This window comes from Elephas maximus, chromosome 7 (genome assembly GCF_024166365.1).
Source record: "Elephas maximus indicus isolate mEleMax1 chromosome 7, mEleMax1 primary haplotype, whole genome shotgun sequence".
In the NCBI taxonomy this organism is placed as follows: Eukaryota; Metazoa; Chordata; class Mammalia; order Proboscidea; family Elephantidae; genus Elephas; species Elephas maximus.
The window spans coordinates 48,355,311-48,380,404 of record NC_064825.1 but is presented as its reverse complement, the minus strand read 5'-3'; the positions used below and the strand labels follow the sequence as shown (position 1 = coordinate 48,380,404).

General features: G+C 39.3%; 1 protein-coding gene across 6 annotated transcripts in view; it reads right to left on the bottom strand.

Moving 5' to 3' along the window:
* Window positions 1–25,094, bottom strand: part of C2CD3 (C2 domain containing 3 centriole elongation regulator) — a 187,131-nt gene that overhangs the window by 133,571 nt on the left and 28,466 nt on the right. For all 6 annotated transcript variants that reach the window (XM_049889842.1, XM_049889843.1, XM_049889840.1 and 3 more), the window contains exons 6-7: window positions 24,436–24,568; window positions 23,652–23,780 (exon numbers count right to left, since the gene is read on the bottom strand). In XM_049889842.1, the coding sequence (XP_049745799.1) occupies window positions 23,652–23,780; window positions 24,436–24,568 (262 nt within the window). The remainder of the gene's footprint in view (window positions 1–23,651; window positions 23,781–24,435; window positions 24,569–25,094) is intronic.

Sequence of the window (25,094 nt, the reverse complement as noted above, 5' to 3'; positions counted from 1 at the left end):
TGAGAACATTACTGGAACTAATAGAAAGATTCAGCAGAGTGGCAGGATACAAGATAAACATACAAAAATCAGTCGGATTCCTATACACCAATAAAGGCAATGACGAAAATGAAATCAGGAAAACATACTATTTAAAATAGCCCCTAAAAAAAAAAAGAAACTTAGGAATAAATCTAACCAGGGATGTAAAAGGCCTATATAAACAAAACTCCAACACACTACTGCAAGAAACCAAGAGAGACCTACATAAATGGAAAAACATACCATACTCATGGATATATAGATTTAACATTGTGAAAATGTCAATTCTACCCAATATAATCTACAAATACAATGCAATCCCAAGCCAAATACCAACAGCGTTCTTCAAAGAGATGGAAAAACTAAACATTAACTTTATATGGAAAGGGAAGAGGCACCAGGTAAGTAAAGCACTACTGAAGAATAAAGCAGGGGGACTCACACTACCCTACCTCAGAACCTACTATATAACTACAATAGTCAAAAGAGCCTGGTATTGGTACAATGACAGACTAATTGACCAATGGAACAGAATTGAGAACCCAGATATAAATCCATCCACCTACGGTCACCTGCTCTTCGATAAAGGCCCAAAGTCCATCAAATGGGGGAAAAGACAGTCTTTTTAACAAATGGCGCTGGCAAAACTGGATGTCCATCTGCAAAAAAAAAGGAAACAGAACCCATACCTTACACCACAGACAAAAATTAATTCAAAATGGATCAAAGACCTAAATATAAAACCAAAAAACCATAAAGATCATAGAAGAAAAAATAGGGTCAACATTAGAGGCCCTAAAACACATCATTAACAGGATACAAACCATAACTAACAATACACAAACACCAGAAGATAAGCCAGATAATTGGGTTCTTCTAAAAATTAAACACGCTCATCAAAAGACTTCACCAAAAGAGTAAAAAGAGGACCTACAGACTGGGAAAAGATTTTTGGCTATGGCAAATCTGACAAAGGTTGAATCTCTAAAATCTACAGGAAAATATAACACCCCTACAACAAAAAGACAATCCAATTAAAAAATGGGGAAAGGAAATGAACAGACACTTTACCAAAGAATACATTCGAGGGGTAACGGATACACGAGGAAATGCTTTTGATCACTAGCTATTAGAGAAATGCAAATAAAAACCACAATGAGATACCATCTCACCTCGACATTACTAGCATGACAGAAAGTAACAAATGTTGGAGAGGCTGTGGGGAGACTGGAATTCTTATGCACTGTTAGTGGGAATGCAAAATGGTACAACGACTTTGGAAAACGATATGGTGCTTCTTTAAAAAGCTAGAAATAGAAATACCATATGATCCAGCAATCCTACTCATAGGCATACACCCTAGAGAAATAAGAGTTGTCACACAAATAGACACATGCACACCTATGTTCACTGCAGCATTGTTCACAAGAGCGGAAAGACGGAAACAACCTAGGCGCCGATCAACAGATGAACAGACATGCAAACTGTGCTACGTAAACACAATAGAATACTACACAATGATAAAAAACAATGATGAATTTTTGAAGCATCTCACAACATGAATGAATCTGGAAGGCATTATGCTGAGTGAAATACGTCAGTTACAAAAGGACAAATACTGTATGGGCCACTACTATAATAACACATGAAAAAATCTGCACACAAAAAGGAACGATCTTTGATGGTTACAGGCAAGGGGAAGGGTGGGAAGGAAGAACACTAAATAGATAAGTAGTAACTTTGTTGAAAGGTAAGACAGCACACAGTACTGGGGAAGCCAGCACAACTTGTCCAAGGCAAGGTCATGGAAGCTCCATAGACACATCCAAACTCTGTGAGGTAACAAATTTTACTGGGCTGAAGGCTGTGGGGACCATGGTCTTGGGGAACATCTAGGTAAGTTGGTATAACATAGTTTATAATGTAAATGTTCTACATTCTACTCTGGTCAGTACTGTCTGGTGTCTTAAAGGCTTGTGAGTGGCCATCTAAGATACTCTACTGGTCTCATGCTGTCGGGAACAAGGGAGAATGAAGAAAACCAAAGACACAGGGCAAGACTAGTCCAAAGGACTAATCGACTACAACTACCACAGTCTCTACAAGACTGAGTCCAGCACTACTATATGGTACCCACCTACCACCCACTGCTGCTCTGACAGGGATCACAACAGAGGGTCCCGGGCAGAGCTGGAGAAAAATGTAGAACAAGATTCTAACTCACACACACACACAAAAAAACAGGCTTACTGGTCTCACAGAGACTGGAGATTCACCTTGAGAGTATGGCCCACGAACATCTTTTTAGCTAAGTACTGAAGCCACTCCTGAGGTTCACCCTTCAGCCAAAGATCAGACAGGCCCATAAAACAAAATGAGACTAAACAGGCACACCACTCCAGGCGCAAGGATGAGAAGGCAGGAGGGGGCAGAAAAGCTGGTAATGGGGAACCCAAGGTCGAGAAGGGGAGAATGTTGACATGTCGGGGGCTTGGCAACCAATATCGTAAATCAATATGTGTATTAATTGCTGAATGAGAAACTACTTTGCTCTGTAAACCTTCATCTGAAATACAATTAAAAAAGAAAGAAATCAGCTAATAAAACCTTATGGCTCACACTGGTCTGATCCTGTTGTGCATGGGGTCTTCATGAATTGGGGGCTGACTGGATAGCAGCTAACAACAACAACAAGGGATGGGGGAGGAGAGGGATTGGAGGGATTGTGGAGTGACAGCTAAGGGGTGCAGGGTTTCTTTTCAGGGTAATGAGAATTCTAAAATTGATTATGGTGAAGGTTGCACAACTCTGTAAATGTACTGAAAGCTACTGAATTGCATGCTTTCAACGGGTGATTTGAATAGTATGTGAAGTATATTAAAAAAAATCAATAAAGCGATTAAAAAAAAAAAGTTTCCTTCCTCACTTTTATTCTTTCCTTAATCTGAAGCAAGGATTTTCAACCTTAGCACTATTAACATTTTTGACCAGATAAATCTTTGTTTTGGGGGGCTATCCTGTGAGGTTTTTTTTTAAATAATTTATTGTACTGTTGTTGTTGAAAATATACACAGCAGAACATACACCAATTCAAACTTCGACATGTACAATTCAGTGACACTGATGACATTTTTTGAGTTGTGCATCCTCATCCTCTTCCAAATTATTGCTCCACTATTAGCATAAACTTACTGTCCCCAAGCTTCTTATCTAAACTTTCGAGTTGCTGTTGTCAATTTGACCCCATATAGACAGTATATATGCCGAATAAAACTTTCTTTTTGTTTTACTACACTTTATGATCTTTTTACCCTACAACACTTATTGGAACTAAGGGGAAATTTTGAACTAGGTTAAACCGGGCAGGCAAATTCTGATTGGCTAGCTTCGGTTTCTGTTTCCGGGAGTCAATCCAGTGACCCGGATTTTGGCTCCTGGGAAAATTAGGCATTTACTAACCTAAGAAATAGAAACTTAGGTTTCAGTTTGCTGACATGGGGCTCAGTACAAGACACTCCAATTTGGGCTTAGTTTAGTCAGGTTAACATGACGAAGAACTTGGTTTCTGCTTTCAGTCAAGGAGGCAGAATACTCCACACCCAGCTCACGGGAGGCAGGGTGATGTCAGGTAGAAGTGATAGGCACACAGGTTAAGTCCCAGAAGGAAGAGGGAGACAGAAGCCTAAGCCCATGTAAACCATCAGGGGCAAGGAATATGTTGCTGAAAGGCCTGCAAACAACCCCCAGAGGGTGCGGGCAGAGGGAGCCCTGCTGTGGCCCTTGTGCTGGGGGGTGGGCGATCATGCACGGCCCAGGAGGACCCAGGCTACAAGCGCATTTCCTCCCCACCCTCAGAAGGGACCAGGATGTTTCATCAGAAGGAACCGTCTTCACTCCTTCTATGATCTTCCTGGGACCATGGTTCATGTTCAGGCCCAGATCTCCTAAGGGATTTCTATCGATTAGGATGTTTTTGATGAAGTCTGTCTGGAGTCCCTGGGTAGTGCAAACAGTTAGGGTCTCAGGGTGGTGCAAACAATTGATGCGCTTAGCTGATAACCAAAAGGTTGGAGGTAGACAGTTCTTTCAAAGAGCACAACACTCAAGGCAGACATTCTTTACTACTTAAGCTAAATTACTGTTTGGTTTAAAGAAGACTTCAGGGGATATTTTTAGTTTAAGGTTTAAAGGTTATCTCAGGGCAATAATTTTAGGGATTCATCCAGAAAGGCTGGATTCTATGAGAATATGAAATTATGTTCCAAATTTTCCTCTTTTTCAGCAGAATTCTTGTAGAATAAGTCTGATCAAAACATTCAGTAATGATAGCCAGGCACCACCCAGTTTTGGTCTCAAGGAAAAGGAGGCAATCAGCCACACTTTCCATGTCTTCCTCCTATTCCTGACTCTCCTTCCTCTGTTGCTCCAGGTGAATGAAGACCAATTGTTGTGCCTTGGATGGCTTCTTGCAAGCTTTTAAGACCCCAGTAACTACGCAACAAACTAGGAGGTAGAACAGAAGCACTAAACACAATACTAGGCCAATTAATGGGATATCCCATGAAACCATAACCCTAAACCTCCGAACTAAGAAAATAAATCCCCTGACGTGTCTGGCTGTATATAAGCTGCTTCAGCAGCTGCTCTTCATTTTTGTTGTAAAAATATGTATTACACAATATGTGACAATTCAACTTTTTACAGGTGTACAGCTTAGTGATATCAATTACATTAACAGACCCAGCAACCATTACCCTTGAACAATGCCAGATTTCCCATCACCATAAACAGAAACTCAATGCTCCATAACAATGACTCCTTTTACACCCTTCCTCCTGCCCCTGGTAGCCACTAATAAACTTTGGTCTCTATACCTTTACCTATTGTCATTTTATATACGTGAGGTCATAAATACTCATCCTTTCGTGACTTATTTCACTCAGGGTATTGTCTTCAAGGTTCGCCCATGTTCTAGCGTGTATAAGGACTTCATTTTTCTTTCTGGCTGAGTAGTATTCCATTGTATGTACATTTGTGCATTTCGGATTTCTGGCCTCTACCCACTAGACACCAATAGCACTCCCTCAGTGTGACACCCCAAAATATCTTCGGACATTACCAATTGTGTGTAGGGAGGACACTCACCCCAGGTTGAGAGCCACTGACCTACAGTAATCACTCTTTCTCAAAGGTCAGAAGGAGTCCCTGGTGGTGGTAATTGACAAAATCCAACTAACAACTTCCCAATCTAGTTGGCCTCTGTAGCTTCTGAGCATTGTTCCTTTTTGAAACTCTAACTTCTTGGTATTCTACAGAACTCTTTTATTTGACATTCGTGTAATATTTTTGCCTACTCAGTTGCTTGCTTTTTCCCCTCTATGCATACCCTTAAAATTAGAGAGATCTACACTGTTAAATATAGTCTTCCATTTTTTACTTTTTTGAAATTGACATTACACATTAAACAGGGTTGAATTTGCCTGTGTCCCTTGGTCACAAGGTAAGCTCACTCCCAGCACTATCTTCTCTTTCTTCTTAAACATGTCTTTTAATCAAAGAATATATATATGTAGTTTAAAAGTCAAATAGGTCTACAGTATCTGCCTGTGTACTCAGAGGCGATCACTCTGAACTCCCATAGATGTTTTCTCCTGGAATTTTTATATATCTAAGTAATGTGTGTACTGCTATTTTCTAATTTTTTTTTAATAAATTTTATTGTGCCTTAAGTGAATGTTTGCAAATCAAGTCACTCTCTCACATAAAAACTTATACACACCTTGCTACATACTCCCAATTACTCTCCCCCTAATGACACAGCCTGCTCCCTCCCTCCACTCTCTCTTTTCGTATCCATTTCGCCAGCTTCTAACCCCCTCTACCCTCTCATTTCCCCTCCGGGCAGGAGATACGAACATAGTCTCAAGTGTCCGTCTGATCCAAGAAGCTCACTCCTCACCAGCATCCCTCTCCAACCCATTGTCCAGTACAAACCATGTCTGAACAGTTCGCTTTGGGAATGATTCTTGTCCTGGGCCAACAGAAGGTCTGGAGGCCATGACCACCAGGGTCCTTCTAGTCTCAGTCAGACCATTAAGTCTGGTCTTTTATGAGAATTTGGGGTCTGCATCCCACTGCTCTTCTGCTCCCTCAGGGGTTCTCTGTTGTGTTTGCTGTCAGGGCAGTCATTGGTTGTAGCCGGGCACCATCTAGTTCTGGTCTCAGGATGATGCAGTCTCTGGTTCATGTGGCCCTTTCTATCTCTTGGGCTCGTAATTACCTTGTGTCCTTGGTGTTTTTCATTTTCGTTTGATCCAGGTGGGTTTGATGCATCTTAGATGTCAGCATGCTAGCGTTTAAGACCCCAGACACCACTCTTCAAAGTGGGATGCAGAATGTTTTCTTAATAGCTTTTATTATACCAACTGACTTAGGTGTCCCCTGAAACCATGGTCCCCAAACCCCTGTAACTGCTACGCTGGCCTTCGAAGCATTCAGTTTATTCAGGAAACTTCTTTGCTTTTGGTTTAGTCCAATTGTGCTGACCTCCCCTGTTACGTGTTGTCTTTCCCTTCACCTAAAGTAGTTCTTATCTACTATCTAATTAGTGAATACACTTCTCCCATCCTCCCTCCCTCCCCCTCTCGTAACCACAAAAGAGTGTTTTCTTCTCAGTTTGAACTATTTCTCAAGTTCTTATAATACTGGTCTTATACAATATTTGTCCTTTTGCAACTGACTAATTTCACTCAGCATAATGCCTTCCAGGTTCCTCCATGTTATGAGCTGTTTCACAGATTCATCACTGTTCTTTAACGACGTGTAGTATTCCATTGTGTGAATACACCATAATTTATTTATCCATTCATCCGTTGATGGGCACCTTGGTTGCTTCCATCTTTTTGCTATTGTAAACAGTGCAGCAATAAACATGGGTGTGCATATATCTGTTCGTGTAAAGGCTCTTATTTCTCTAGGATATATTCCAAGGAGTGGGATTGCTGGGTCATATGGTAGTCCTATTTCTAGCTTTTTAAGGAAGTACCACATCGATTTCCAGAGTGGTTGTACCATTTTACATTCCCACCAGCAGTGTAGAAGTGTTCCAATCTCTCCACAGCCTCTCCAACATTTATTATTTTGTGTTTTTTGGATTAATGCCAGCCTTGCCGGAGTGAGAAGAAATCTCATTGTAGTTTTGATTTGCATTTCTCTAATGCCTAAAGATCGTGAACATTTCCTCATGTACCTGTTAGCTGCCTGAATGTCTTCTTTAGTGAAGTGTCTAGTCATGTCTTTTGCCCTTTAACTGGGTTATTTGTCTTTTTGCAGTTGAATTTTGCAGGATCATGCAGATTTTAGAGATCAGACTCTGAACGGAAATGTCATAGCTAAAAACTTTTTCCCAGTCTGAGGGTAGTCTTTTTACTCTTTCGGTGAAGTCTTTAGATGAGCATCGGTGTTTGATTTTTAGGAGCTCCCAGTTATCTAGTTTTTCTTCTACGCTCTTCATAATGTTTTGTATACTGTTTATGCCATGTATTAGGGCTCCTAACGTTGTCCCTATTTTTTCTTCCATGATCTTTATCATTTTAGATTTTGTATTTAGGTCTTTGATCCATTTTGAGCTTGATTTTGTGCATGGAATGAGGTATGGGCCTTGTTTCATTTTTTTGCAGAAGGACAACCAGTTATGCCAGCACCATTTGTTAAAAAGACTGTCTTTTTCCCATTTAACTGTTTTGGGGCCTTTGTCAAATATCAACTGCTCATATGTGGACGGATTTATGTCTGGATTCTCAATTCTGTTCCATTGGTCTATGTATCTGTTGTTGTACCAGTACCTGGCTGTTTTGACTACTGTGGCGGTATAATAGGTTCTAAAATCAGGTAAAGTAAGGCCTCTCACTTTATTCTTCTTTTTCAGCAATGCCTTACATATCCAGGGCCTCTTTTCCTTCCATATGAAGTTGGTGATTTGTTTCTCCATCTCATTAAAGAATGTCGCTGGGATTTGGATTGGAATTGCATTAAATGTATAGGTAGCTTTTGGTAGAACAGATACTTTTATAATGTTAAGTCTTCCTATCCATGAGCAAGGTATGTTTTTCCACTTATGTAAGTCTCTTTTGGTTTCTTGTAGAAGTGTACTGTAGTTTTCCTTGTATAAGTCTTTTACATGTCTGGTAAGATTTATTCTTAAGTATTTTATCTTCTTGGGGGCTATGGTAAATGGAATTGATTTGGTGATTTCCTCTTCGATGTTCTTTTTGTTGGTGTAGAGGAATCCGACTGATTTTTGTATGTTTATCTTGTATCCCAATACTCTGGTGAATTCTTCTATCAGTTTCAGTAGTTTTCTTGAGGATTCCTTAGGGTTTTCTGTGTATAAGATCATGTCATCTGCAAAGAGAGATACTTTTACTTCTTCCTCACCATTCCAGATGCCCTTTATTTCTTTATCTAGCCTAACTGCTCTGGCTAGGACCTCCAACACAATGTTGAAAAAGAGCGATGATAAAGGGCATCCTTGTCTGGTTCCGGATCTCAGTGGGAAAGCCTTCAGGCTCTCTCCATTTAGAGTGATGTTGGCTGTTGTCCTTGTATAAATGCCCTTTATTATGTTAAGGACTTTTCCTTCTATTCCTATTTTGCTGAGAGTTTTTATCATGAATGGGTGTTGACCTTTGTCAAATGCCTTTCCTGCATCAATTGATAAAATCATGTGATTCTTGTCTTTTGTTTTATTTATGTGGTGGATTACATTAATTGTTTTTCTAATGTTGAACCATCCCTGCATACCTGGTATGAATCCCATTTGGTCATGGTGAATTATTTTTTTGATATGTTGTTGAATTCTATTCGCTAGAATTTTCTTGAGGGTTTTTGCATCTATGTTTATAAGGGATATAGGTCTATACTCTTCTTATTTTGTGGCGTCTTTACCTGGTTTTGGTAACAGGGATATAGTGGCTTCATAGAATGAGTTTGGTAGTATTCCGTCCTCTTCTATGCTCTGAAATAGCTTTAGTGGTAGTGGTGTTAACTCTTCTCTGAAAGTCTGGTAGAACTCTGCAGTGAAGCCGTCCGGACCAGGGCTTTTTTGGGGGGGAGTTTTTTGATTACCTTTTCAATCTCTTCTTTTGTTATGGGTCTACTAAGTTGTTCTACCTCTGTTTGTGTTAGTTTAGGTAGGTGCTGTGTTTCTAGGAATTCATCCATTTATTCTAGGTTTTCAATTTTGTTAAAGTACAATTTTTCATAGTAATCTGATACGATTCTTTGACTTTCAGTTGGGTCTGTTGTAATATTACCCATCTAATTTCTTATTCAGGTTATTTGCTTCCCCTCCTGTTTTTCTTTTCTCAGTTTGGCCAGTGGTTTATCAATTTTGTTAACTTTTTCAAAGAACCAGCTTTTGGTATTGTTAATTCTCTCAACTGTTTTTCTGTTTTCTATTCCATTTAGTTCTGCTCTAATTTTTATTATTTGTTTTCTCCTGGTGCCTGTGGGTTTCTTTTGTAGCTCTCTATTTGTTCAAGTTGTAGGGATAATTCTTTGAATTGGGCCCTTTCTTCTTTATTGATATAAATTGGCCTCTGAGCACCACTTTTGCTGTGTCCCTACAGTTTTGATAGGAAGAGTTTTCATTCTCATTGGATTCTATGAATTTCTTTATTCCATCCTTAAAGTCTTCTATAATCTAGTCTTTTTTGAGTAGGGTATTGTTCAGTTTCCAAGTGTTTGATTCCTTTTCCCTGCTGTTCCTGTTATTGATTTCCACTTTTATGGCCTTATGGTCAGAGAAGATGCTTTGTAATATTTCAATGCTTTGTATTCTCCTAAGGCTTGCTTTATGACCTAATATGTGGTCTATTCTCGAGAATGTTCCATGTGCACTAGAAAAGAAAGTACACTTGGCTGCTGTTGGGTGGAGTGTTCTGTATGTGTCTGTGAGGTCAAGTTAGTAGATTGTGGCATTTAGATCTTCCGTGTCTTTATGGAGCTTCTTTCTGGATGTCCTGTCCTTCACCGAAAGTGGTGTTTTGAAGTATCCTACTATTATTGTGGAGCTGTCTATCTCACTTTTCAATGCTGATAGGGTTTGTTTTATGTATCTTGCAGCCCTGTCACTGGGTGTATAAATATTTAATATGGTTATGTCTTCTTGGTGTATTGTCCCTTTAACCATTATGTAGTGTGCTTCCTTATCCTTTATGATGCATTTAACTTTAAAGTCTATTTTGTCAGAACTTAATATTGCCACTCCTGCTCTTTTTTGATTGTTGTTTGCTTGATGTATTTTTTCCATCCTTTGAGTTTTAGTTTGTTTGTGTTTTTAAGTCTAAGGTGTCTCTCTTGTAGGCAGCATATAGACAGATTTTGTTTTTTAATCCATTCTGCCACTCTCTGTCTCTTTATTGGTGCATTTAGTCCATTTACATTCAGCATAATTATGAATAGGTATGAATTTCGTGCTATCATTTTGATGTCTTTTTTTGTGTGTTGTTGACAGTTTCTTTTCCCACTTCATTTAATGTGCTGAGTAGATTATCTTTTACATATTGTCCTTTCCTCATATTTGTTTCTGCTGAGTCTCTATTTCTTGTTGTATTTTATTTTCATGAATAGGATAGTTTGTCTCCTTTGTGGCTACCTTATTATTTACCCCTATTTTTCTAAATTTAAACCTAACTTTTATTTCTTTGTATCGCTGTATCTTCCTCTCCGTATGGACGGTGTATGATTGCATTTCTTAGTCCCCCTTTATTATTTTAAGGTTCTCTTCTTTTATATAATAACATCACTTTTACCCTGTTTTGAGCTTATTATTATTATTTTTTTAATCATCTTGCTTTGTTTTTTTGGATTTCCCTGTCTGGGTTGACTTCTGGTTGCTCTGCCCAGTGTTTTAGTTTTGGGCTGATACCTGATATTATTGATTTTCTAATCAAAGAACTCCCTTTAGTAGTTCTTGTAGTTTTGGTTTGGTTTGTACGAATTCCCTAAACTTGTGTTTATCTGGAAATGCCTTAATTTCACCTTCATATTTAAGAGCCAGTTTTGCCAGATATATGATTCTTGGCAGGCAATTTTTTTCCTTCAATTTCTTAAATATGTCATTCCATTGCCTTCTTGCCTGCATGGTTTCTGCCGGATAGTCCGAGCTTATTCTTACTGGCTCTCTTTGGAGGTGACTTTTCATTTATTCCTTGCTGCTCTTATAATTCTCTATCTTTGGTTTTGGCAAGTTTGATTATAATATGTCTTGGTGACTTTCTTTTAAGATCTACCTTATGTGGAGCTCCATGAGCATCTTGGATAGATATCTTCTTATCTTTCACAATATCAGGGAAATTTTCTGCCAACAAATAAATCTTCAAAAATTCTCTCTGTATTTTCTGTTATCCCTCCGTATTCTGGTTCTCCAATCACTTGTAGGGCTCCACAATTTCCCTGCTGCTTTCCAGGTCACTGGGGTTCCTTTTTCTGTCTTCCAGTCAGAAATCTGGGGCTTTATTTACCCTGTTCTTCTATCCGCTTTGACAACTGTGCTCAAGCCTGGGACCAAGCAGTGAAAAACAGAGGAAAAAAGCAACGGAGGGGGGCCAAGATGGCTGACTAGGTAGAAGCTACCTTGGACCCCTCTTGCAACAAAGACTCGGAAAAACAAGTGAATGGATCACATACATAACAGTCTACGAATGCTGACCATCAAACACAGATCTAAAGAGTTGACCTGAGTGACAGAGACTCAGCCAGCATAAGCAGGCTGCACACTGGCACGGCTAACGAGAGAATGAGCAACCGCAAGGAAGCAGCGACTGTTTTCGGAGCCTGGAGCCAGCGTTCCAGTCAGAAAACCTTGGTGCCAGGCTTTGGACTGGGCGCAGGGGAGCTGAGCACGGCATCCTGAGATGGCACAAATACGGGACGCAGCCCTAGCCCCCAGAAGTGACCTCAGGGGAAGCCTGGCCAGTGCACGCAGGCAGCGCAGCGACAGGGCTGACAGGAGGAGAAGTCATCGGGAGGCAGCGACTGGTTCTGGAGCCTGGAGTGCGGCGTCCCAGCTGGGGAACCTTGGTGCTGGGGTTTCAACTGGGAGCAGAGGAACTGACCACGGCTTCTGAGACAGCACAAGCACAGGATGTAGGCCTGGCCCTCGGGGGCAATCTCAACTCAGCCTCACACAGGCTATCTCAGATAAAACAGTCATCACCAAGCAAGATAAGTAACTGTGTCTATATTCCTGGGTGCTACTCTCTCTTATCTATCTGATCCCTCCCCTCCCCTTCCCAGGTGGGTTCATTAACATTGGAATTTCCTGGGCCAGAGAGTGAAGTGCTTTTTTTTGTGTGTGTTTTCCTAACCCATTCTCCTGGCCTGAGAGAAGCAGGTACAAAAAACCCAGGGACCAAAAATCCTTCCCTGACTTCCCGAAATTGGACTAAAAATACAGAACCAGCTCCAGCCAAGCATACGAGATCTACAGTCTTGGGTTTTCATCCCTACAGGGAACAAGGTGGCTATTATAATGCAAAGGCAATTCTGATAGGGATCTGACTGTAATTGTTTTAGCGGATTACTGGAAAGACAAGTTTCCCCAGTCTGATATCTCTACCTATTAAACAAAGCCCTCAATGATCCACAACGGGGAACTGAGGGCTGAAGCTCCACCCAAACCACCTAGCCTCCTGCCATAGGGGTCTGAGGATAGTGACATCTACCAATCTGTAAAGGTACATGCATTGGGCGCCTAAGGTACAGCTGCAGAGCCCACCCACCAAAGTGCTTTAGGAATAGAGACACACCTGCCTCACTGGCACTTGGGGGAAGCCTGTCAGCATCCTGCCTGCCCCTGGAGTGTGATCCCCTGCTGCTACTAGAAGCTGGTGCACACAACTATCACCACTACTCCTCTAAGTGAATAGGTGACAGTCTACACCACACACTTGGAGACCGAAAATCAGATTCTACTCAAGAATAGTGAATAGACTCTTAGGCTTATATATCTGGTAACAACCCAAACCAGCTGGTAATAGGACATAAGTGATTCAAAGGCTACAACAATCAAGACAGCGCAAGCTAGTAGCCCATCTACGTATATTGAAAGAAAACAAAACAAGACTCAGTGAGCAAATATAAAATAAACCATTACAATATCTTACAGATGGCTCAAAGACAGCAGTCGATATCAAACCACAGAAAGAAGCAGACCATGACTGCTTGTACAGCTCCCCAAATTAAAGAATCAAAATCTTTCCCAAATGAATAAACGATCCTGGAATTGCCAGATGCAGAACATAAAAAACTAATTTACAGACTGCTTCAAGACATCAGGGATGACCTCAAAAGTGAAACAAGGCAATCTACAGAAAAAGCCAAGGAACACACTGATAAAGCAGTCGAAGAAATGAAAAAGATTATTCAAGAACATAGTGGAAAAATTAATAAGCTGCAAGAATCCATAGAGAGACAGTATTCAGAAATCCAATGGATTAACAGTAAAATTACGGAATTAGACAACTCAATAGGAAGTCAGAGGAGCAGAATCGCGCAATTGGAATGCAGAGTGGGGGAGTTGGAGGATAAGACAATTGACACCAATATAGTTGAAGAAAAATCAGATAAAACAATTAAAAAAAAATGAAGAAACCCTAAGAATCATGTGGGACTCTATCAAGAAGAATAACTTGCGTGTGATTGGAGTTCCAGAACAGGGAGGGATAACAGAAAATACAGAGAGAATAGTTGAAGATCTGTTGGCAGAAAACTTCCCTGACATCATGAAAGACGAAAGGGTATCTATCCAAGATGCTCATCGAACCCCACGTAAGATTGATCCAAAAAGAAAATCACCAAGACATATTATCATCAAACTTGCCAAAACCAAAGATAAAGAGAAAATTTTAAAAGCAGCCAGGGGTAAAAGAAAGGTCTCCTACAAAGGAGAATCAATAAGAATAAGTTCAGACTACTCAGCAGAAACCATGCAGTCAAGAATGCAAGGGGATGACATACATAGAGCACTGAAGGAGAAAAACTGCCAGCCAAGGATCATATAGCCAGCAAAACTCTCTCAAATATGAAGGTGAAATTAAAACATTTACAGATAAACACAAGCTTAGAGAATTTGCAAAAACCAAACCAAAGCTACAAGAAATACTAAAGGAAACTGTTTGGTCAGAAAATCAATAATATTAGATACCAATGCAACACAAGGTCACAGAACAGAACATCCTGATATCAACTCAAATAGGGAAATCACAAACACAAATTAAGATTAATTTTAAAAAGAAAAAAATGCTCAATCACTTGTAGGTTCTCTTTGCAGAGTCCCACATGATTCTTAAGGTTTCTCCATTTTTTAAAAATTCTTTTATCTGATTTTTCGTCAAATATATTAGTGCCAAGTGATTTATCTTTGAGTTCAGAAATTCTGGCGTCTACTTGCTCAATTTTGCTCCTCTGGCTTTCTATTGAATTGTCTACTTCTGTAATTTTATTGTTAATCTTCTGAATTTCTGATTGCTGTCTATGGATTTTTCCAGCTTATTAAGCTTTTCATTATGTTCCTGAATAATCTTTCTAATTTCTTCAATTGCTTTATCTGTGTGTTCCTTGGCTTGTTCTGCTTATTGCCTCAATTCCTTCCTGATGTCTTGAAGGGTTCTATATATTAAACTTTTGTATTCTGGCTCTGGTAATTCCAGGAATGCACTTTCATCTAGAAGATCCCTGGATTCTTTGTTCTGAGAGCCTGTTGAGGTGATCATGGTCTGTTTCTTTATGTGGCTTGATAATGACTGTTGTCTCTGAGCCATCTGTAAGTTACTGTATTAGTTTATGCTTGCTTACTGTGTTGTAGCTTCTTGCTTTGTTTTGTTTTGATATACCCAAATGGGTTGCTTGAGTGAGCTAGCTTGATTATTTTCAGCTTTGGAGCTCTGATGTCCTGTCCCCAGATGGCTAGAGCTGTTTTCAGGCATATCAGTCTAGAGGTCCATTCACTTTTCTTGTATGAATTCAGCTCAGGTTTCCAGATAGCTGGTCATCAAGTATGCGGTACAGGCTCTGTCCTATAGTCTTAGAGGGGCAGGGGTGATTGGCATATATACCGGTATCTGATTGCAGCAGGTCACATTCTGAACAATGCAGGGGGTTGAGAACCAACCCCCGAGTGTCTCTGAGGAAAGCGTGTCCCTGTTTCAAGAGCGTGCAGGTGGGTGGGTTCTGCAGACAGACCATGGGCACCCAAAGTTTTTGGCTGTAAGGACTGGGAGGTACCAGTTATCCTTGGACCCCTGTGGTGGGTGGCTGGGTGACCTGAGTGGAGCTACCAGTCCTTAGGTCCCTTATGTAGGTAAGTGAGGACCTTGTTTAACAGGCGAAGCAACGTCAAACATCAAACACCCACCTCTCCACCGCAGAGCTAAAATGGTTGGAGTCTGCCAATGAGGGCCTATTCTCCTGAAGTAGGCTCACACCGGTCCATGCGGAAGGGAAAGGTGCTCAAAGTCCATGGACCATTTATGCCTGGACAGGAGGTGCTTCTCTCCTGAGCTCCCCCGGTTAGTGGAGCTAGCAAATTATCTTTTCCCCCACTTGCAAATTTTTTCCTTCTCAAAGGCCAGGAGGATGGCTCTAGGAGCTCAACAGTGCCTATTTCAGGCCCAGGAAATTCAGCCGCTGAAGCCAGCTTGGGGGTCGGGGGGGGGGGCCATGGTAAAATATACAGAAGTATTTAGCTTTTGCTGAGAGCGCCATTCCTCTCTGGTTCCGGAGGTGTGAGCAGGCTGTGTGGCTGGCTGCTTCTCCCTGAGGAAACTGCGGCCAAATGCTAGTATCAGCCTGCTACCACCGTGCCGGGAGTGGTGCCTGAGGGCTCCTGGTGACTGAGGTCCGGTAACTCCTCTCCGCTTCTGAACAGTCTCTTCCTCCCCCGCCCCTAAGTTCATTTTCTAAGCTTGCCTTTGAAGCTCAGGGCTATCAGCTTGTCATAAATATACTCGTTTCACTTGTTTTTTCGGGCCTTTGTTATAAACGGGTTCGCCGGAAACGCCTGTGTATTCTGCTATCTTGGCTCCGACTGTAAGAGTCTGTAATCTTCTACTTTCTAATTTTTAACTTTTCTAAATTATCTATTGACTTCCTATTATGAAAAATAAATGGTTCACTGTCTTATACCATTACTCTTGGACACACATTCCCTTTCCTCCATGTTCCCAATTTAGTTACATTAAATTTTTTGTGAATTTTCAGGGTCAACACTTACTGGAGCCAAGTATAGTATAATGTATTACACTCTCTTTCTTATACAATTTCTAGTTTTCTGTGGCATTAATAATTTTCTATGTTTCTATTACTATTTCATCATTGAACTCTTCAAACCTTCTCCCCGTAAAAAACAAACAACAACCCACTGTCATAGGGTCAATTCCAACTCACAGGAACCCTATAGGTCAGAGCAGAACTTCTCCATAGGGTTTTCAAGGAGCAGCTGGAGGATTTGAACTGCCGACCTTTTAGTTAGCAGCGAAACACTTAACCACTGTACCGCCGGGGCTCCAAACTCTTCAAGGGAACTGAAAATTTCCTCTACTCTTGATCAAACACATCAGGAAATACATGGTCCACTTCCTCCCCTTAGAAATGTCCCTACTGAAGCTCTCCTTCCTGCTCCAATGTGGACTGGTTGCTTTCTAAACAGGACACAAATTCTGAATTTCCTTTTATGTCTCTTACGTTGTACACCCTAGTTTTTGGACTCCATGCTTTCCTCTTTCTTCGTTTACTCTTTTTTGAAAAGGACATTCTCCTGTGGATTCCTAAGGAATACTGCAAGGGAGGTAAACTTATGAAATGCTGAATATCTTAAGATATTTTCACTCTACACTCACACTTGATTGCTAGTTTGGGAATGAAATTTCAGGTTAAGGTAATTTTCTTCCAGAATTGTGAAGTACAGACTTCTGGACTATCTTCCATGGTTGTTGGTGAGAAATCTGATGTCATTTTAATTCCTGATATTGCATATGCCATTTTCTCTCTGGAAGTTTTTAACATTGTCTCTTTATACCTGAAATTTTAAGATTATAAAACTTGGTGTGTCTTTTTTCGTTCACTGTGCTGTATTCTCAATGGATTGTTTTTTGTTTTTTTTGCAGCTTTATTGAGATAGGAAACCCTGATGGCGTAGTGGTTAAGTGCTATGGCTGCTAACCAAAGGGCTGGCAGTTCGAATCTGTCAGGCGCTCCCTGGAAACTCTATGGCGCAGTTCTACTCTGTCCTTTAAGGTCGCTATGAGTTGGAATTGACTCGATGGCACTGGGTTTGGTTTTGGTTTGGTTACTGAGATAAAAGTCCACATATTCAATTCATCCATTTAAAGTATATGATTCAAAAGTTTTTAGTATATTCACAGGTATATGCAACCATCACTACAGCCAATTTTAGAAAATTTTCATCACTTCAAAAATAAACCCCATACCTTTTAGCTACTACCCCTTTTCCTTCCAAGACCAATCAACCTACAGTCTTCAGGAACCACTAATCTACTTTCTTCCTCTATAGATTTGCCTTTTTTGTACATTTTGTGTAGATGAAATCATATCTTATGTGGTGTTTTCTGACTGGCTCCTTTCACTTACCATAATGTTTTCAAGATTCATCCATGTTGCAGCATGTATCAGTACTTCAAAACTTTTTATGGCAAAACAATATTCCATTGTATGGAGATATCACATTTTATCCATTCATCAGTTAATGAACATTTGGGCTGTTTCCATTTTGAAACTATTAATCATACTGCTAGAAACACTCATGTACACATTTTTTATTTGTCTTGGGCATACAACTAGGAGTGGAATTGCTGTGGTAACTCGGTGTTTACCATTTGAGTGACTGCCAGTATGTATTCCACAGCAGCTGTATCATTTTATGTTCCTGCCAGCAGTGTATGAGAATTCCAATTTCTCCACATTTTCATTATCACTCGTTATTATCCAACTTTTTAATTCTATTCATCCTAGTGGGTATGAAGTGGGATCTTATTGTGGTTTTGATTTGCATTTACCTGATGACTAATGGTATCGAACATCTTTTCATATGTATACTGACCATTTGTATATCTTCTTTGAAGAATGTCCTTTGCTCATTTTTAAATTGAGTTATCTGTCATTCTATTTTTGAGATGAATGAATTCTTCATATATTCTAGATACCAAAAACCAAAGCCATTGCCGTCGAGTCAGTTCCAACTCATAGTGACCCTACAGGTACAGAGTAGAACTGTCTCACGGGGTTTCCACGGAGCAGCTGGTAGATTTCAACTACTGACCTTTTGGTTAGCAGGCAAACTCTTAACCACTGAACCATCAGGGCTCCATATTCTACATACACGTCCCTTATCAGATATATAATCTGAAAATATTTTCTCTCATTCTGTGGACTGCCTTTTCACTTTCTCGTTAATGTCCTTTGCAGCAAGCACAAGAGTTGTTAATTTTAATGAAGTCAAATTTATCTTTTTTTGTCTTTTGTCGTACATACTTTTGTGTCATAGCTCAGAATCCATTGCCTAATCCAAGATTTATCCCTATGTTTTCTTCTAAGAGTTTTATAGTTTTAGCTCTTACGGTTAGGTCTTTGATTCACTTTGAATTAATTTCTGTAAATGGTGTTAGATAAGAGTTCAACTTCATTTTTTTTTTTTTTTTTCATGTGGCTATCCAGTTGTCCCAGCACTATTTGTTGTAAAGCTCTTTTTTCCCCACCAAATGGTCTTGGCACCCTTTTTAAAAATCAGAGGACCACAGACACATGATTTTATTTCTGGACTCCCAATTCTATTCCATTTATGTATATGTCTGTCCTTATGTCAGGACCACACTGTCCTGATTACTGTTATTTGGTAGTAAGTTTTGAAATCAGACATGTGAGCCCTCACAATTTGTTCTTGTCACAATTGTTTTTGCTATTCTTGGTCCCTTGCAATTCCATATGAATTTTAGAATCAGCTTGTCAATTTCTACAAAGAAGCCAGCAGGGATTCTGATAGGATGCGTTAAAATATGTAGGTCAATCTGGGGAGTCCTGCTATCCTAACAATGTTAAACCATCCAATTAATGAACATGGGATGTCTTTCCATTGTATTCTTTTAATTTCTCTCAACAGTGTTGCATAGTTTTCCATGCACCTCTTTGGTTAAATTTATACCTATGTGGTGTATTGTTTTTGATGCTTTTAAACGGAATTACTTTCTTGATTTCATTTTTGGATTTTTCACTGAAAGCGTATAGAGATACTATTGATTTTTGTAAACTGATCTTGTATTCTGCAATCTTGGTCAACTTGTTTATTAGTTCTAATAGTTTTTAGTGAATTGCTTAGGATTTTCTTAATCCAAGATTATGCCATCTGTGAAAATAGTTTTACTTCTTCCTTTTCATTTTGGATTTATTTCTTTTACTGTCTAATGCAAAGGCATTCAACTGTGTGGATCATAACAAATTATGGATAATGCTGTGAAGAAAGGGAACTCCAGACACTTAATTGTACTCATGAGGAACCTGTACATAGATCAAGAGGCAGTTGTTTGACAGAACAAGGGGATACTGTGTGGTTTAAAGTCAGGAAAGGTGTGCAACAGGGTTGTATCCCTTCACCATACTTATTCAATCTGCATGCTCTGTAAAGAATCCAAGAAGCTAGACTATATGAAGAGCGTGACATCAGGATTGGAGGAAGGCTCATTAACAACCTGTGTTATGCAGATGACACAACCTTGCTTGCTGAAAGTGAAGAGGACTTGAAGCACTTGCTGATGAAGATCAAAGATAACAGCTTTCAGTATGGTTTAGACCTCAACATAAAGAAAACAAAAATCTTCACAACCGGACCAATAAGCAACATCGTGATAAATGGAGAAACGACTGAAGCTGTCTAAGATTTCATTTTACTTGGATCCACAATTAACACCTATGGAAGCAGCAGTCAAGAAATGAAACTATGCGTTGCACTGGGCAAATCTGCTGCAAAAGATCTCTTTAAAGTGTTAAAAAGCACAGATGTCACCTTGAAGACTACAGTGCACCTGACCCAAGCCATGGTATTTTCAATTGCCTGAATGCATGTGGAAGCTGGACGATGAATAAGGACAGCCGAAGAAGAACTGGCGCCTTTGAATTGTGGTGTTAGCAAAGAATATTAAAAAAAAAAAAAAAATTTAAGCTTTCTATTGACTGTCAAAAGAACAAACAAATCTGTCTCAGAATAAGTACAGCCAGAATGCTCCTTAGGAGCAAGGATGGCGAGACTACATCTCACATACTTTGGACATGTTATCAGGAGGGACTAGTCCCTGGAGAAGGACATCAGGCTTGGTAAAGTAGACAAAAAAAAAAGTAGACAGTCAGTGAAAAAGAGGAAAACCTTCAGTGAGATGGACTGACACAGGGGCTGCAACGATGGGCTCAAGCATAACGATTGTGAAGATGGTGCAGGGCCAGGCAGTGTTTTGTTCTGTCACACTCAGGGTCACTACGAGTCAGAACTGACTCGACGGCACCTAGCAATGAAAACTGCCTTGGCTAGAACCTTCAGTACAACGTCGAACAGAATTGGTTAGAGTGGACATCCTCGTTTTATTCCTGATCTCAGGGGGGAAGCGGGTTGTCTTCACCATTAAGTATGATGTTTGCTGTAGGTTTTTCATAGATGTCCTTAATCAGGCTGAGGTACATTCCTTCTATTTCTAATTTGCTGAATGTTTCTATCATCAAAGGGTACTGGATTTTGTGAAATGCCTCTTCTGCATCTACTGAGATAATTATGTGGTTTTTGTTTTTTATTCTATTGATATGGTACATTACATTGATTTTCAGATGTTAAAACAACCTTGCATTCCTGGGTCACAATGTATAGTTTTTTTTATATGCTGATGAATTTGGTTTTCTTTCATTTGGTTGATGGTTTTTACTTCCACATTTATAAGAGATATTAATCCGTATTTTTTTTCCTTCATGTCTTTGTCTGGTTTTGGTATAAGGGCCTTATAGAATGAGTTGTGAAGTGTTCTTTCTCTTCTATGCTGTGAAAGAGTTTACAAGGAACTAGTATTAATTCTTCTTTAAACGATTGGTAGCATTTAGCAGTGAAGCTGTCTTGGCCTAGGCTTTGTGGGTAAATTTTAGGTTTTTATTTTAAAAAGCTAAAAAAAATTTACAAGAAGTTGTTAAAAACATGTACAGAGATGTTTTGTGCACCATGGGTAGTTTTTTGATTACTAATTAAGCTTCTTTATTTGTTACAGATCTGTCGAGATTGTCTACTTCTTCTTGAGTTTTAGTAATTTGTATCTTTCCAGGAATTTATTTCATTTAGCATACCCAATTTGCTGACATACAATTTTTCATAGCATTCCTTCATAATCCTTCTTATTTCTGTAAGGTCAGTAATAATATTCCCACTTTCATTTCTGATTTTAGTAATTTGAGTCTTTTTTTTCTTGGTCAATTTAGCTAAAACCAAATCAAACCTGTTGTTGTTGATTGTGACTCACAGCAACTTCATGTGTTACAGAGTAGAACTGCTCCATAGGGTTTTCTTGGCTATAATCTTTACAGAAGCAGGTTGCCAGACCTTTCTTATGCAGTGCCACTTGGGTTTGAACTGCCAATCTTTAAGTTAGTAGCCGATAGCAAACTGCTTTTACCACCCAGGGATCTACCTAAAGGTTTGTCAACTTTGTCCATCTTTTCAAAGAACCAGCTTTTGGTTTCATTGATTTACTGTTTAGCAGCCTCAAATTCAGACAGTGCCCTCGGAGATACCTGCTGTTTCTAATTCCTAAGTCCTTCTGGGCTTCTGCAATGAAATTACTAGTCCTCTAACCAAGAAAGAAGATCTTTCTCTACCTTGCTACACCAGTCACCCTTGTCCCTCTGCTTTCTAGTTTCCAAAATTTTGTTGACATCTTTCACCTACTGTCACTTCCCCTACTCTTTTCTTAAACGTTCTTGTGAGTTTATCATTATTTTACTGAGGTTTGAAAAAGGAGTGGACAGAAAAGTTGTGTCCTTTATTCTTACTTTCATTCTACCACTCTCAAGGTTTCAATTACTGTACTATAGGCTGGGTGATCTTGTCCTCTCTCAAGGTTTCAATTACTACAGTATGGGCTAAAAAATCCCAAATTTTTACCTCTAGGCCCGTCCTCTTTCCTGAGCTTCAGTCCTATATAGCCATCTTTTTTTTTTTTTAACCAGATACTACACTCTAATGTCCCATAGGCACCTCAAATTTAACAGATTTACAGACTCAAACGTGAACTTAATGTCTTCAACTTCTTGTCTCACACATGCCTAAGTATTCTGATGTCAATTAATCATTACAATCCATGGAATTACTGGAGCAAAACCCTAGGAGCCATTTTTGACTCTGTCCTCTTTCTACAACTAAAAAAAAAATCAAACCCATTGGTGTTGAGTCAATTTCTACTCATGGCGGCCCTACAGGACAGCGTAGAACTGCCCCATAGGGTTTCCAAGGAGCAGTTGATGAATTCGAACTGCCAACCTTCTGATTAGCAGCTGGATGCTTAATAAAATCCTATCATTTCGACTTTTGATGTTTTACCTCTTCACCTCCACTAAAAAAACTAGGGGGGAAAATTCCCACAAGCTTTCCTTAGTCTCCCATCTAGCTGATTTTCCATACTGCTGCCAGAGTGATCCTTCTACTCTTCTGCTCAAAATACTTTAATCTTTACCCAATTTCTATAAGATAATGTCCAAACTCATTAACATAACATTCAAAGTGCTTCAAAGTTTGGCTTCCATTCTTATCTTTACACTTACACCTCTACTCAGTCTACCTATCCTAACTTTAGCCATACCAGAGGATTATGGTCTTGCCATTTTTCTATAAATTGTCTAAACTTTAGCCAAATCAAACTAATTGAAATTTCTGAAACATACACGCTTTCACACATCTCTGTAATGGCACATATTGCTTTTAAACATCATACCCTATTACCTTTCCAAGACAGAAATGTAGATAGTATTTTATTTAGGAGAAAATAAGTAAATAAGTCTACTCCAGGGCACATGTTAGTAATAATATGAACAACATCAAAAATAGTATCACCAATACCATTTATTGAATACCTACTATCTGTTAAGCATAGTATTAACTCTTTTACATATATTATTTCTATTGCTCACAGCAATTTTGCAAGGTTAGGTATAATTCTAATTTTACTGACCTCTCTGAGGTTCAAAGATACTTAAGGCCACAGAACTAATAAGAGACAGACTGTGGTTTCTGACTTGTATCTGTTTAAGATCCATGCTCTTTTTATTACCTCACGTAATCACTGGTATTATGTAAGGAGTTAGGAGGTAAGAATGGAAAGCTAGATTGGAGACCATTATGTAAGAGAAGTCAAGAATAAAGGTTGTGAAGATCGGATTTTTATTCAGTAGGCAGTGAGGAGTATTTGAAGAAACAGTGAATGATTTGGTTATTATAGTAAGTGTTGTTTTAGAAGAACGAATTCCGTTAAGCATGTACGTTAATGAATTGGAGGAAGACTTTAAAAAGAAGAAAGCTAGTCAGGAGCTCTTACCTGCCTAATAACAGCTGTATGGCTCTAGTATCGGCTTTTGGGTCATGTTTCCAAAAGGCATTCTCAGCAGGACGGAGAAGTTGATCTTCAGTGTGGTCTTTAAATTGATTCCTAGGCAAGACTCTGATTCTAAAGTTTGGAAAAAATAATTTCTCAGTGGATAACAAATGGGAAAAATCTAAATCACAATGAACTGAGCTACGAGTTGATACATGAAGCTAGTCCAAAATTGAAAATTTAACATACTTTAAACTTAACAGAGTCCCTGGGTGGTACAAACGATTAACATGCCTGGCTGCTAACCGAAAGGTGGGAGGTTTGAGTTCGCCCAGAGGTGCCTTGGAATAAGGGCCTGGTGACCTGCTTCTGAAAAATCAGCCAGTTCTACTCTGACACACGTGGGGCTGTCATGAGATGGAACTGACTTGATGGTAACTTTTTTTTTTTAATTAAACTTAACAGTAGTGCTACCTTATGTACAAAACTTTACAATTTACAAAGCTCTTTCCCACATTAAAATCTCATTTCATTTCTGTGAGGCAGGAAGGAGAGAACATCCCCAGTTTATATGAAAGTATGCAGGTTCAGAGAGAGGAAAGAATTTATCCACTAACCACATATTAAAAGCCAGTATCTTAACTCTTAGTTTAGGATTCTTTTCCACTACATTTAGAATTATTTGCAGAACATTTGTAAGAGTATTTATTTTATAACTTGACAAAAAACACAGCTTAGAATTAATAAGAAATGAAATGTTGACATTTACTTCTATCGTGTAACTTACTGTGTTGATGCTCTAAGAGAATCTTCCTTAACAGGAGGATGAACTTCGTCCAACAAAATGCTAGTGTCTGGGCTTGATTTCATCGCAGAAACCACCATGGCATTACGCAGTTTACTGCCTCGTTCTAACAGAGCTGAAGAGGGAAAAGCAGAACATGGAAAATCTAAAATCCAACAGAAACACTTGCAATGTTCAGCCCATTGCTTTCTATCACAGGGCTTACCACAGTGTGTTATAACGGTTTACTTCTCTGCCTTCCCCATTAGCCTGAGAATTCCTTGAGGACATTCACTTAACAACAAATGTTTACGGAGCTACTTACTTTGTGCGCCGGTTTAGCCGCTGGCATTACAGCAGTGAACAAGGTTTCCATTCTGGACCGACTGACTTCCTTGTGGGAGTAGTTATATCCATTCATTGAATCTGCCAACTGGTGTTTGTACATAAGGCGGCTAGTGATGTCTATATATTATTTTTGTATCCAGACACCTTACTGAATTCTCTTATTATTTATATGTTTTAATGCCATTCTTATCCAAAAAACACTAGCAACTATACCAGCTAAACCTTTAGGAACTATAGTGATATCTATTCCAATCTTGTACTTTTACAAATGAAAAAAAGAATGCCAAAAATTTTCCATGGCTTGCCCAAGATAA